This window comes from Delphinus delphis, chromosome 19 (genome assembly GCF_949987515.2).
Source record: "Delphinus delphis chromosome 19, mDelDel1.2, whole genome shotgun sequence".
Lineage (NCBI taxonomy): Eukaryota > Metazoa > Chordata > Mammalia > Artiodactyla > Delphinidae > Delphinus > Delphinus delphis.
In genome coordinates this window covers 17,454,830-17,470,444 of record NC_082701.1, presented here as the reverse complement: position 1 = coordinate 17,470,444, position 15,615 = coordinate 17,454,830, and the positions used below count along the sequence as shown (strand labels likewise).

The window sequence follows — 15,615 nt, the reverse complement described above, 5'->3', positions numbered from 1 at the left end:
ACGGATGGGGTGAGGAAGCAAGGCAGGAGACAGATGTGGATTTTGAGATGGTGTAGGCTCACTGGTGAGGGCCTCTCTCTCCTTGGAGATGTTCACACCTGGTCCAGTGGCCCCAGGCCGGCCACCAGGAAGTGATACTCTAGGGAAAACCTTTTGTTCTCTTAAGCAATAGAGAAAAACAGCAGGAATACTGGGTCCTTGGAGCTTCTGCACATGGGCCTGGACTGAGCTCTGCGGCTGTGCCCCCCTCCAGGACCCCCAGTTATTACACGGAGCGGGGGAGAGGGCAGCACACCACTGTTTCCCCTCCCCCACTAAACCTTCCTGCCTCCTGCTCATTCAGGGCCCCATATCTGGCCCGTTCGCTGCCCCTTTAACAGTGGGGGGAAATCACCAATGACCAAGGATCTAAGCCAGAGCAGCACCTGCCACCAGGACCCAAGACAGAAGAATGCCCCTTGGAGTTACTACAGGGACCAGGACACTGTGTACAACAGCTAAGTCCCAGAGAGGGGACTGGCAGAGGAGTGGGACGTCAGGTCTCTGGACCACTTTCAAAAAATCCCTTTTGTTCAGTCTGTCCTCATTATGTCAGGCCAAGGGACTGCCTGTTCCCCCTCCTGGGGGAGGGGACCACATGCCAGAGGCCAGTGGTCCATGAGGGCAGTGATTAGGGCCAAGTCTTAGAATTCAGACTGTCCTCTGGGAGTTAAACTGAGAAACCAACTCACGCCCTTCCGGATGCCACAGAGTCACCCTAGTTTCCCCACTCCTGTCCTTCCCAGCACTTATCACCAGTGTAATTATGATGCAGATAGTTATTTGTCTAACATAGTGTCTGTCCCCAAGGAGCAGAGCCTTTGTCCTGTTCCATCGCTGTACCAAGTGTAGTGCTTGGCCCATAGCTGGGGCTTTTAATTAAATTCATTAAAAACAAATTTTTAAAGAAAGACTGAATGGCTCTCGGGATTATAAAACTTGATAGTGACTCCCTCCCCCCCATAAAGTATCAGATAAATAGCAGTGACTAAATGACAGAAGCATAGAAAGATGAGAATCGCAGGGGCAGCACAGTGACTATCTCCTGAGAAGGGAATGGACGGACCCACAGCTCCCCTCTAGAGACAGACTCTGGGAGGGGCGAGCATCCGAGGTTCTCACGCTGAACTCGGCACCCGGTGCTTCGATTCCACGGTCCCCAAGCAACCCTGCAGCAACCAGACTCCCCTGATGCTGGCCAGGAGGCGGAGGGTGACCTGGTCAGACCAACCTGCCCGCCCCAGGCACCTGGTGGAGCACTTCTCAGTGTAAACTTACAAGCTGGCATCTCGGGAGTCTCTGAACAATTTGAGAACTATTCACTGATACCTATGCTTTCCGAGGTACAGTGCTCAGAACTGACAATATAGAAGTGAACGTGGGACTTCCCTGGTGGCGCAGTGGTTAAGACTCCACGCTCCCAATGTAGGGGCCCCGGGTTCGATCCCTGGTCGGGGAACTAGATCCCACATGCATGCCGCAACTAAGAGTTTGCATGCCACAACTAAGGATCTGGCAAGCCACAACTAAGGAGCCTGCCGGCCGCAGCTAAGACCCGGTACAACCAAATAAGTAAATAAAATAAATATTAAAAAAAAAAACAAGTGAACAGACGTGGTCTTTCGTATCATGGAGCTAACATCCTGGACAGAAATACAGGAAATAAACACGTAGACAATGAAAGCGATAACAGAATCTAACCTACTGATGAGTGTCATAAAATGAAGCAGGTAAATGGGAAAGACAGTCATAGGGGATGGTGCTTTTGAAACAGGGTGGTCAGGGAAGGCTGAAACGACAGTGAGGAAAAGCAGTGAGTTGGGAAAGGGTCCAGGCAGAGGGAACAGCAAATGTAGAAGCTGGGGCTGGAAGGAGCGGGCTCTGGAAGCAGGTGCACGGAGGCAGTGCGGGGGTGGAGGCGGTGGGGACCGTCAAAGCTTGGTGAGCAGAGGGGGAGCTTTGCTGACGAGGTAAGCTGTTCTGTCCATCAGCTCTAGGACCCTGGCAAGATAGGATGTCGGAGCCAGCAAAGCAGAAGCCAGACCCTCGACAGGAGTGAACTCACCACAGTCAAGGCCACGCTGGGGAGCCCTGTTGCGGCCCACAGCCACTGTCCACAAGGGACATCCCTTTCCTCTAGCTCGAGTGGGGGCCTCAGAGCCTTTCTCTTCAACCTTCGGTGTGTGCTGCTGGTTTTATAGTCACAACCTTCAGGGTCTTGCGACATTCTGGGCCTAAAGCCACCTTCAAGACAGCAAAAACTGGGGAACTCCCTGGTGGTCCAGTGGTTAGGACTTGGCGCTTTCACTACGGTGGCCCGGGTTCAATCCCTGGTTGGGGAACTAAGATTCCCCAAGCTGCAAGGCCCGGCCCCCCCTCAAAAAAGAGAGCAAAAACTGAGAGTCTGACCCACACTTACACAGTTCCATGATTTACACAGTCATACTCGATAAATGGTACTAAGTCAATCAGATATCCATTTGGAAAACACCTACCTCACACCATATACAAAAACTAATCCCAGATGAACCATAAACCTAATTGTAAAAGGTAAAATATGAAAGCTTCTAGAAGAAAATACAGGGATTTCCACAGCCTTCACAGCCTTGGGGTAGACACAGATTGTAAAAATAGACACAAAACACATTGATCCAAAACAAAAAGACTGATAAATTGAAGTTCATTAAAATTAAGAACTTCTGGGACTTCCCTGGTGGTCCAGTGGGTAAGACTTTGAGCTCCCAATGCAGGGGGCCTGGGTTTGATCCCTGGTTGGGGAACTAGATCCTGCATGCATGCCACAACTAAAAAGTCCACATGCTGCAACTAAAAACCCCACATGCCACAATGAAGACCCCGCGTGCCGCAATTAAGACCCGGCACAGCCAAAGTAAATAAATAAATAAATAAATTTTAAAAATTAAGAACTTCTGTTCAACAAAAGATATCATTAAGAGACTTAAAAGGCCAGCCATAGACTGTAAGAAGATATTTGCTATAAACATATATTTTTCTCCAGTAAAAGACACATCCACAGTATATAAAGAGCCCCTACAAATCAATAAGGAAAACACATACAACTCAACTGAAGAATGAGACAATTGTAGTGAGGTGGATGGACCTAGAGTCTGTCATACAGAGTGAAGTAAGTCAGAAAGAGAAAAACAAATACCATATGCTAACACGTATATATGGAATCTTAAAAAAAAAGTGGTTCTGAAGAATCTAGGGGCAGGACAGGAACAAAGATGCAGACGTAGAGAATGGACTTGAGGACACGGGGAGGGGGAAGGGTAAGCTGGGACGAAGTGAGAGAGTGTCATGGACTTATAAATACTACCAAATGTAAAATAGATAGCTAGTGGGAAGCAGCCGCATAGCACAGGGAGATCAGCTCGGGGCTTTGTGACTACCTAGAGGGGTGGGATAGGGAGGGTGGGAGGGAGATGCAAGAGGGAGGAGATATGGGGATATATGTATATATATAGCTGATTCACTTTGTTATAAAGCAGAAACTAACACACCACTGTAAAAGCAATTATACTCCAATAAAGATGTTAAAAAAAAAAAAAGAATGAGACAATGACTTTAAAGGATGCTTCCACAAAGCAAATGAAAAGGTATCAATATCATTAGTCATCAGCGAAATGCAAATTAAAACCACGGTGAGATACCACTACACACCTACTAGAGTGGCCAAAATGTAGAAGATTGATAATACCATTGACTATGATAAATAGCAATGAAAATGCTCATATATTGCTACTGTGAGTATAAGTTAGCACAAGCACTTTAGAAAACCATTTGGCAGTATCTATTAGAGCTAAACATATGCCTACCCAGTGACCTAGCAATTCCACTCTTAGATGTACACCCAGAAATGAGTACACAGGTTCACCGAAAGGCAAGTACAAGAATGCTCACAGCTGCTTTCTTCATAATAGCCCAAACCTGAAAACAACCCAAATGTCTGTTAATGGGAGAATGGATAACGATGTTGTGATATATTCTTACAGTGGAAGACTACAGAATGATGGAAAAGAGCAAACTAGAGCTTCAGGCTACAGGTACAGATGAATCTCACAGACATAGTGTTCAGTGAAACAAGTAGAAGAGTACATACTGTATGATTCCATCTATAGGAAGTTCAACGACAGGACAAACTTTATGGACTAGAAGTGAGAATGGTAGTTTCCTCTGGAGCAGGGCAGTGAGTGGCAGAAGGCATGAGGGAACCTTCTGGTGGCTGGAAATGTTCTGACTCTTGATCTGGATGGTGGTTACAGAGTGTGTATGATATATAATTATTCACTGAGGTGTACACTGAGGCTCTGGGTCCTTTAAATACACCATTCCTCAAAAAATTTTTAAAGGGGAAAAGTAGGACAATTCCGTGGGGAAATAATAGTCTTTTCAACAAATGGTGCTCATACAGCTGTACAACCACATGCAAAAAAATGAAGTTAGAGCAGAGACTTAAATGTAAGAGATGAAACTGTAGAATTTTTAGAACACATGGGAGTAAATCTTCACGACCTTGGATTAGGAAATGAGTACTTAGGTATGACACCAAAAGCACAAGTGACGAAAGAAAAGACAGACAACAGCAAAATTTAAAACTTTTATGCTTCAAATGATATAATCAAGAAAGTGAAAAGACAACCCACAGAATGGGAGAAAAATCTGCAAATCATTTATCTAATAAGGGTCTAGTGTCCAGAATATATAAAGAACTATAACTCAATTTATTAAATAACCCAATTTAAGAATGGGCAGGGACTTCCCTGGTGGCGCAGTGGATAAGACTCCACGCTCCCAGTGCAGGGGGCCCGGGTTTGATCCCTGGTGGGGGAACTAGATCCCACATGCACGCCGCAGCTAAGAGTTCGCATGCCACAACTAAGACCCAGCGCAACCAAATAAATAAATATATAAAAAAAAAAAGTCTGTGACAACTGTAATCTGTTAAAAAAAAAAAGAATGGGCAGATGTTTTGAATGGACATTTCTCCAAAGAAAACACACAAGTGGCAATAAGCATTTAGATGAAAAGATGCTCAGTATCATTAGTCATCAGGGAAATGCAAATCAAAACCATAATGAGATACCACTTGTCACCCACTAGGATGGCTATAATAAAAGCAAAACCAAGAAAAACAGACAGTAAGAACTGCTGGTGAGGATGCAGAGGAACGCACTGCTGGTTGAAATATAAAACAAGGCAGCTGCTCTTGGCAGTTCCTCAAAAGGTTATATATAGCTACCATATGAGCCCAAAATTCTACTTCAAGGTATGCATTCAAAAAGGTTAAAAACATATGTCCAAGCAAAAAATTATACATGAATGTTCACAGTAGCATTATTCATAATAGCCAAAAGGTAGGAAAAACGCCAATGTTCATGAACTTATTAATGGATAAATAAAATGTGATACATCATCTAATGAAATCTACAATGGGATACTGCTCAGCAATGAGAAGGAATGAAGCACTGATACAGGCCACAACATGGATGAAACATTTTGCTAACTGAAAGAAGACAATCACAAGTGTCACATATTACATGATTCCATTTATGTAAAATGTCCAGAACAGGCAAATCTATAGACAAAGGAGATGAGTGGTTACCAGGGGTTGAGCAGGGTGAGGTAGGAGGGGAAAGGGACAGGAGTGATTGCTAATGGGTAGGGGCGTTTCTTTTATGGGAGATGAAAATGTTTTAAAATTAGACTGTGGTGATGGTTGTACAAATCTGTGAATATACTAAGACAAATTGAATTACACACTTTAATTAGGTGAAGTGTATGGTATGTGAATTATATCCCAATAAAGCTGTTAAAAAAAGAGAGTGGACATGCCTCTTCTATAGTCTATTTCATGGCGCTGGCCCATCCTGAGTTATAGGATCTGAAAGCTACAGGCCAAAGGAGAGATGTGTGTGGATGGAACTGAAAGAGCAAGGTTATATCCCCAACACAAGCCCCAGACAGCGGCTAGGATGAGCTCTGGGTTTTATGTGTCTGTGACGACGTGCACTCCAATTCCTACTTCTGCTTTTCATGACCCAAGAACAAATGTGAAATGGCACAAGAGCTTGGGTTCACAGCTTGACTACTGCTTCCCGGGGTCCACAGTTCCAGCCTCTACCCTCGGGGCTCTCTCCAGGACAGTCCCAGAGCTGGCTTCCTCGCGTCATCAACACACTGGATTGGCTTATTCTAGAACAGCGCTGTCCCACAGAAATACAACGCAAGCCACATGGGTCACCTTAAACGTTCTAGCGGCCACATTTTTAAAAGTTTAAAAAAACAGGTGAAATTAATTTTAATAATATATTTTATTTAAAATACATATTTTAAATGTTTTCATTTTAACATGATCAATAATCAAATTACGAATGACACATTTTACATTCTTTTTTTTCCTACTAAGTCCTCAGAAGCCAGTGTGTATCTTACTCAGCTTATCTCAGTTCGGACGAGCCACGTTTTAAGTGCTCCAGAGCCACACGTGGCTAGTGGCTGCCCAAGTGGACAGTGCAGCCCGAAACCTGCTTCGTGTTGCAAAATGAGTATTTTCAAAGCCTGGTGCTTCACGAAAATGTTAATTTAATAATAACAAGTACTGAGGAGGAAACCAAAGCTCAGTGAGGTGAAGGGCCTCGCCTAAGGCCTAAGGGCATAACCCCTGAGTGGCAGGGGTTAAGAGAAGAGAGTCTGCAGTTGGGTGAGAATTCCCTGCTCCACAGGGTCCATGCGCAGATGACAGGAGACACCCATGGGAAGAGATGGGCGCACAGCCCGGCTCACATCCACCACTCACACCCCAAGGAACATGAGTTCCATCACCACAATGCTATTAATACCAAACCATGCAGGGCGAGAGGCTCAGGGGGAAAAGGCAGAGACCACTCGGGGTCACTAGCTGGAGAAACCCCGCACCGCCTCTGAGACATTCACCAGCGCCCCCCCCCCCAAAACCCAGCTTGTACCACTCACCGGACTGGTGGGCGAGGGAACCACAAGGCTCAGTCGAGGTCCCTCCTCCTCCGGAGGCTTCCGCTGGCCACTTCCTCGGCCGACTGCTCTGGTCGCCTCCCTCACAGGACTAGGAGGCTGCTGGCCTGAAGTGCTCCCCCAAGGGACAGCTTGGGCACTGCCCGGCTGTGGCCAGCCCAGGTCGCCAGGTGCCTGGGAAAGCGGCTCCTGCTTGCGGTCCCCCTCTCGAGTCCCAGGGGATGCTTGGGCGGGGCGGGGCTCTGCAGGTACCTCAAGGCGCAGGGGTGTGCTGGTGTCCAGGCCGCGGAGGGCGAGCAAGGCCTGCAGCGTGGGAACCTCCGCTTCGTGGCTCAGTCTGTCGGTTGGCACAGAGTTCACCTGGGCTTTGCTGAATTCCGACAACACCCTGGAAGTTTTTAAACAAAGAAACCTGTGTGAATGCCCAAGGCTAAGTGGAAAACTGCTGTTTTGTGATTGAACAAAAAACAAAACAAAACAACCCCCAACCCCTTAATCATCGCTGCGCTCCCAGCTCACACACACAGACGCTCCCACCAAAGTTGCTCCCCGGCTGGGACTTGGGCAGGTTGGGTAGGCAGGTGAGTTGTGCGGCCCAGGATCTCAGCTGACAGAGCCCACAAAGCAGAGGACAGGACTAGGGGCGAATGGGAACTGACCGCCTTTCAGCCTCTGAACAGGCTAACGGTGGGCCTGAAGAGCCGGCTCAGCCAGACAGCTGTGTGGCCGGTCCCTGCCCCAAGGCGACCTCAGCAGTGCCTCGGTGAACAGCATGTCTCAGGGCTGGGCTCCAAGACTCCGCTCCCTGGGACACGGGCTTGGGCGAAGTGAGGACCTGCTTTGCTCCTGGAACAGTACCTGGGCAGCAGGGTCGGGGTGAGGGGCTGGGTGTGGATCCACAGAAGCCTCAAATCCCCAGATGCTGCTGCTGGAGCACAGTGCATACAAGTTGTGCAGTGCGTGTGCCCGTGTACACGGGGATGTGTTCCTAATGGGACTGGCACGTTCTGCCCCTCAGTGGTGTGTCTGGGGCCGGGGGAGCCAATGTCACTGCCTTTGTGTACACACACACACACACACACACACACACACACACACACACACAGTTCTGGGACCTCTGGAACGTGCACTGGCTAGTGGCTGCTTCTCCCTCCCTCTCCTGAGAATCCAAGTTCTGTTTCTGAAGTAAACCTACTTGCTGTCTCCACCTCTGCTTATGAATCCAGTGAGGACGTCATGGGCAAATACAGGTTCTGGTGGCAAGAAAGCTGTCTGGAGCCCAAGAGATCTCACCATCGCACGTATCTGCCCTAATGGCTTAGACTGGGTGCAGAAGACACATCAAACTCCCCTTAATGCGGTTACGGAAAAGAGGATTTTAGAACTCAAGTTTTCATCTGATTGTCTTCTAGGTGAGCTCTGCTCTTATTTACACCATCATAACCCCAAACAACATAGACATTTTGGACAAGAAGAGGTGACCAACCCATGCATTTCTGGGCAACTGATTTTCAACAGAGGCACTGAGACATTTCAGTGGGGAAAGAATAGTCTTTCAACAAATGGTGCTGGGCTAAGTGAATAGTTCCATGCAAAAGAATAAAGTTGGACTCATCTCACAGCATATAAAAAAATTAACCCCAAATGGATCAAAGACCTAAAGGTAAGAGCTAAAACTATAAAACTCTTAGAAGGAAAGAGGTGTAAAGCTTCATATCTTTGGATCAGGCAATGGTTTCTTAGATATGACATCTAATGCATAAGTGACTAATAAAAAATATAATAAAAATATTTGCATACAAAATGTGCAAATATTATTATATATCTGATAAGAGTCTAGTACCCAGAATATACAGAGCGCTTACAACTCAACAATAAATAACCCAATTTAAAAACAGGCAAAGGACGGGACTTGCCTGCTGGTCCAGTGGTTAAGAATCCGCCTTAAAATGCAGGGGACGTGGGTTTGATCCCTGGTCAGGGAACTAAGATCCCACATGGCACAGGGCAACTAAGTCCACGTGCTGCAAGTAGAGAGAAACCCGTGGGCCGCAACAAAGAGCCCATGTGCCACAACTAAGACCTGATGCAGCCAAAAATAAATAAATAGTACAGATGAACTGGTTTGCAGGGCAGAAATAGAGACACAGATGTAGAGAACAAACGTATGGACACCAAGGGGGGAAAGTGGTGGTGGTGGTGGTGGTGGGGTGGTGGGATGATTTGGGAGATTGGGATTGACATGTATACACTGATATGTATAAAATGGATAACTAATAAGAACCTGATGTATAAAAAAATAAATAAAATTCAAACAAAAATAATATTTTTAAAAAGAAAAAAAGCACAATGCTTTCAAAAAATAAATAAATTAAAAATAGGCAAAGGAAAAAAAATAGGCAAAGGATTTGAATAGACATTACTCCAAAGAAGATATATAAATGGCCAATGAAGACATGAAAAAGTGCTCAGAATCATTAGACAATAGTGAAATACAAATCAAAACCACAACGAGATACTACTGTACGCCCAACAGGATGGCTATAATAAAAGAGACAGAGAGGGCTTCCCTGGTGGTGCACTGGTTGAGAGTCCGCCTGCTGATGCAAGGGACACGGGTTCGTGCCCCGGTCCGGGAAGATCCCACATGCCGCGGAGCAGCTGGGCCTGTGAGCCATGGCTGCTGAGCGTACGCGTCCGGAGCCTGTGCTCCGCAACGGGAGAGGCCACAACAGTGAGAGGCCCGCGTGGAGAAACTGGAACACATGTATACTATCAGTGGAAATGTGAAATGGTGCAGCCCCTGTGGAAAACATTTGGTAGCTGCTCAGAAAGTTAAATAAAGAGTTATCATGGGACTCAGTAATTCTACTCTTAGGTACTTACCCGAAAGAATTCAAAACATATGTCCACACAAAATACTTGTAAATGAATGCTCACAGCAACATTATTCATAATAGCCAAAAAGTGGGGAAAAAATGTCCATTAATTGATGAATAAATAAATTGTAATATATCCATACAATGGAATATTATTTGCCCATGATATGTGCTATATAACGTGGTTGAACCTTGAAAACATGGTACTAAGTGAAAGAAGGCAGTCACAAAAGGCCACATATTGTATGACTCGATTGATATTAAATGTCCAGAAAAGGTAAATTCATAGCTAATGGGTAAGGGACTTCCTTACGGGTAATGAAAATGCTCTTGAGGTAGACAGCAGTAGATGTTGAATTCACAACCTTGTGAATATACTGAAAACCACTGAACAGTACCCTTTACAATGGTGAATGTTGTGATATGTGAATCATATCTTGATAAACAAACAGATGACCTCTCAGAGAAAGCTGTAAATGTGTTTGTGGAATAGTTACAGAGGGGACGCAGGTGGGGACTCGCTCTTGCTCTAAAAGCCACACTCTAAAAACAGACCCACAAAAAATCCAAGAGTGCAATTTGCAGTGAGGAGGCAATGATGAGCTCTGGAAAGAAAGGGGTAGTTTCCACAGGCAGAGGAGGAGGGGCATTTGCTAACCACTTATATGTGTCCAAACCACGAGGCCCCCTTCTGAAATGAACTAGGGTGTCAGACTTTTTACAAGGTCCTCTGTGAGGTCCCGGCTCCTCATGGGCTCCCAGGAGGTGGTGTGGTGAGTGATTAAAAGCAGGGGCTCCTGAGTCCACCTGGCCTTGCTTAACACACGGCTGTGGGCCCCACAATGTGAACATTATGTTCATGGACTTAATTCCCTTACCTGGAAAATGGATGTGGTATCAGCACCCATCTTTTATGACTGTGACAAAGATTAAATGACATAATACAGGTAAAGTGCTTAGCACAGTGTCTGGCACAAAGTGATCAATAAATGTTAACCTCATTATCATTGATAAGACTGCTTAGCCTCTGTGTACACAAACATAAACGTGTAAGGAAAGGAACAGATTTACTGAAATACTCACTAGCATTACCAAAACAGTTACCAATTAGAAGTGAATCCTAACCTATAAGAAAGATTTTAATGACAAGCGTAGACTGGGTGTTAGAATAAGTGAGTGACTTAATGCTTAGAGAAATGTCACCAAACAGCAGGAAGCTTGTGTGATCAATTAGAGCTTCTGTCAAATCAAAACCAAGATCAAGGGGAATTCCTTGGCAGTCCAGTGGTTAGGACTCTGCACTTCCATTGAAGGGGGCACGGGTTCAATCCCTGGTCAGGGAACTAAGATCCTTCAAGCTGCAGGGCACGGCCAAAAAACCCCCCAAAAACAAAAAACCCAGGTCAAGGTGAAATGAAGCTCACAGAGCTTCATCAGAATTGGTGAAGGATCCAGTGAGAATAAGAGAGACACGTACATCAAGTGGAAAAAAGGGCTAGAGATGAGATTTTGAAGGAAAGGCAAAAGAAAGAACATTTTTAAAAATTTTGAGGAAAATGAAACATAGAAATGAAACTGGGGGAAAAAAAAAAAGGAAAAGAAATGAAACTGAAACCACTACAGTCCTTCCACTTTGGTCTGGTTCAGGGCCGTGTTTCCCAAAACCTTTCTGTTCGAAAATTGTTTTTTTTTTTTTGGCTGCGCCGCCCGGCATGTGAGATCTTAGTTCCCCAACCAGGGACTGAACCCAGCCACCCCCTGCATTGGAAGCGCAGAGTCTTAACCACCGGACTGCCAGGGAAGTCCACTATTCGAAAATTTTTAAACTTTGTGCTTTCATTTAGAGAACATCTGGAAAAAAGGTATATGTATTATAAATACTTATGTATGAAGTAAATTAAAAGCATGGCCTGGAGAATCTGAATGGCCACCTTATAAAGTACCCCTGAGAAGTGATCCTGAGCCTGCGGTTTTCCTGAACATGCGGACTATTGTGTTGGTGATACACAGTATTATTTGGCAGTCAAGAGCCACTAATAAAAGCAAAGAGGGCTTCCCTGGTGGCGCAGTGGTTGAGAGTCCGCCTGCCGATGCAGGGGACACAGGTTCATGCCCCGGTCCGGGAAGATACCACGTGCTGCAGAGCGGCTGGGCCCGTGAGCCATGGCCGCTGAGCCTGCGCGTCCAGAGCCTGTGCTCTGCAACGGGAGAGGCCACAACAGTGATAGGCCCGCGTACCGCAAAAAAAAAAAAAAAAAAGCAAAGAGGTAGGCTGCACATGCTAAGAATCATTTCCCCCAAGGGAAGCCCTCATGACAATGACCTCTGACAAATATTAGTAACCAAGGTTTTGCAGCAGTGTATGTGAGGGCAAGCAGTAGGAGAACGGATGTCACAGGTACACCAGTAAAATGACACCACCACCCAGTGAGCATGCATGCTGTGTCAGACACTGCTCTAAGCATTTGACAGACCTAAATTCATTTCATCTCCCCAGCATTCCTTTGAAGCATTCTTATCCCCATTTTACAGATGAGGACATCAAGGTCAGAAAGGTTGAGTAACTTGCCCGAGATGGCAAAGCTGGTTGATGGAGGGCTCAGGCAGTCCGGCTCCTGAGTCCACACTTTTTACCATTAGACTGTACCTATGCATGATATAATTATAATTATAATTCAGGATATAATTATAATTCAGACCCAATGAGCACAAAAGAAGCTATGTGGGACAGTCGATCCTCTCTTCACAAGGCAAACTGTAATTTGGCTTCTGCAAAACATTAATAAGTTTCATTTGGAATGTTATGGGTTTTGCGCTTCATGTTTAATTTGTAGATTTTTTCTTTTTTTTTTTTTGGCCACACAGAGAGGCTTGTGGGATCTTAGTTCTCCGACCAGGGATTGAACCTGGGCCCTGGCAGTGAAAGCGCAGAGTTCTAACCACTGGACCACCAGGGAATTCCCAGTTTGTAGATGTTTTGACTTTATAGCTGTAAGAGTTTTAAGCACAACGTGTTTATGCCTAATTTTAAGTTATATACATTTAAGCAAACTCTTACGTGTTGGTGAGCATCTTTACCATTAAAACATATACTCTAAGAAATGCTGGTCTCTGTGAATGCTCCAAGACAAACTTCCAGCCCAGCTCTAAGAATGATGGCGCTGGCTGCGTGCTTGTGTGTGTGTGTGTGTGTGTGTGTACGTGTGTGTGTGTGTGTGTGTGTGTGTGTGTGTGTGTGTGTGTGTGTGTGTGTGTGTGTGTGTGGTGTCTGTCGCTTCCTCACATCACTGTCCAGTGTTGGTCTGTACATCCTGACCCTCTTCCCTTGAGTTCCCCTGGAATACCCAGGACAACACTTCCCATGCAGGGTGGATGGTCACTGATTCAGTGGCCTTAAGCTGGAATTTTCCAATCACAAGACTCATGAAAGATAAAGGCGAGGCACATGACAAAGAGAAGGCTGGCTGGTCTGCGGGAGGAGGGAGAGACAATCAAGGGCTAAGACAGGTGACTGAGCCCCAGTCACGCCACGGGCCCAGCATCTCTGGGGTGGGGGCTGCTCCTTCCCAGCACGTTATATCCAATCCTTCCGTTTGACATGTGAAAATTCTATCTGATGTGCTCAATGTTCGGAGGCCATTTCTGGGACCTACCAGACATTCTTATGTGTGCATCTCACTCATGGGTATCTCACTTGATTCTCAAACAGCCCTATGAGGGAATTTCCATTTTAAAGATGAAGAAACAATAAAATAGGTAACTAATAAGGACCTACTGTATAGCACAGGGAACTCTACTCAATATTCTGTAATGACCTATATGGGAAAAGAATCTAAAAATGAGTGGATATAAGAATATGTATAACTGAATCACTTTGCTGTACAGCAGAAACTGAAACAACATTGTAAATCAACTCTACTCCAATAAAAATTAAAAAAAAAGAAAAAGAAAAAGATGAAGAAACAGAACCTCAAAAAGAGTTAGCCGTGTACGAGACATTACTGGGCTTGTAGGTGGTGGAACGGGGCTTGAAACTAGATCTGCTCCAGGGCCAGTCCCTGACACCCAATCCTGGCGTGATTCCCACACCGGGTGGGAGCCCTGTGAAGACCTGAACCAAGGTGGGGGGAAGGGTGGGAACAGCAGGAGTGGAAAGGTCCTAAACACAGCTGATGTAACACAGGTCCTACTAGAGGAAATGCTTCAGAGACGGCTACCATGTTTCACCTATGAGACGAGCAAATTTCCAAAAGTTTGATGATACCTTCTGTTGACAAGCCTGAGAGGACACAAGCACAACCCTGATGGAGTGCAAATAGGCAATATCTGTGAAAATTACAAATTAATTTATTCCTTGGCTCAGCAATTTTGCTTCTGGGAATTTACTGAACAGAGCTAGCTTGCGTAGGCCTAAAGGACCACATACACAGGTTATTGATAGAAACACTGAACTCCAATGTCCATTAAACTCAGGGCTGATTCAATAAACTAAGGTACATTCATACAATGGAAAAATCTGTAACAGGAAAAAAAAAAAAAAAAAAAAGAAGCTCTGATATGAAAAGATCTCCCAAACAAGGTATAGAATAATTTATACTAGCTTTCGTGGAAAGAAAGGAATAAGAAATAAGAAAGATAATAACCTATAAGGGAAAAGAATCTGAAAAACAATATATTTTATATATATATAACAATGTTATATATATTATACATATATAACATATTTATATATATGTATAAATAACTGAATTACTGTGCTGTACACCTGAAACTAACACAACATTGTAAATCAACTATACTTCAATTTAAAAAAAAAAGAAAGGGCTTCCCTGGTGGCACAGTGGTTGAGAGTCCGCCTGCCGATGCAGGGGACGTGGGTTCGTGCCCCAGTCCGGGAAGATCCCACATGCCGCGGAGCAGCTGGGCCCGTGAGCCATGGCCGCTGGGCCTGCGCATCCGGAGGCTGTGCTCCGCAACGGGAGAGGCCATGGCAGTGAGAGGCCCGCGTACCGCAAAAAAAAAAAAAGAAAGAAAAGAAAAATTTAAAATTTGTACATTCATATTTGTTATAGATGCATTTAGAAATTGGAAAAATATGCAAGAAATTAATAATTATGGTTACATAAATACAGTGGGAAAGTCTTTTCACTGTATATATTTTAGATTTTTTTAAACTATAAAAATATATTATCTATTCAAAAATTAATGTTAAAAAGCCTGAAGGAAGGAAGGCTCTGGCCAGGCTCCCTTCTCCAGTCCAGTTCGTCATTGCATGTCCTCCTCCTCCACACACTTGCTCGTCCCCATTTGTCTGCCACCCCCGTCCTGGCATCACTCAGGTTTTCTGTCCCCCAGAAGGTCTTCTGTGAGGTCCCAGAAGATCACCCTTATGCACTGTGCTTCACTGCACTTTTTTGGAAGTTGTACATAGAGCTCCGAACTATAAGTTTCCTTCTCTCTAGATGAAGACGACAATAATATTTCACACTAAATCTCAGAGATTAAATAACTTGTTACAGGTCACCAGGACAGAGATGGGGCTGGAACCAACTCTGAGCCCCATCTAAATGCATTCTCCCCACTGGCCCCAGTCTGCCTGAAGGTACAGCTCCCAGCAATTCCAGTCTCTGGGGGAGAGTCCCTGCCCCCTTCGTCTGTCTTTACGCCCTAACAGAGTTCCGTG

At 45.1% G+C, this 15,615-nt stretch overlaps 1 protein-coding gene across 2 annotated transcripts in view; it reads right to left on the bottom strand.

The window, feature by feature from the left end:
- The window catches only part of PLEKHM1 (pleckstrin homology and RUN domain containing M1), a 51,261-nt gene that overhangs the window by 22,973 nt on the left and 12,673 nt on the right, over positions 1-15,615 (bottom strand). For both annotated transcript variants that reach the window (XM_059996305.1, XM_059996306.1), the window contains exon 6: positions 7,036-7,441. In XM_059996305.1, coding sequence (XP_059852288.1) covers positions 7,036-7,441 — 406 coding nt within the window. The remainder of the gene's footprint in view (positions 1-7,035; positions 7,442-15,615) is intronic.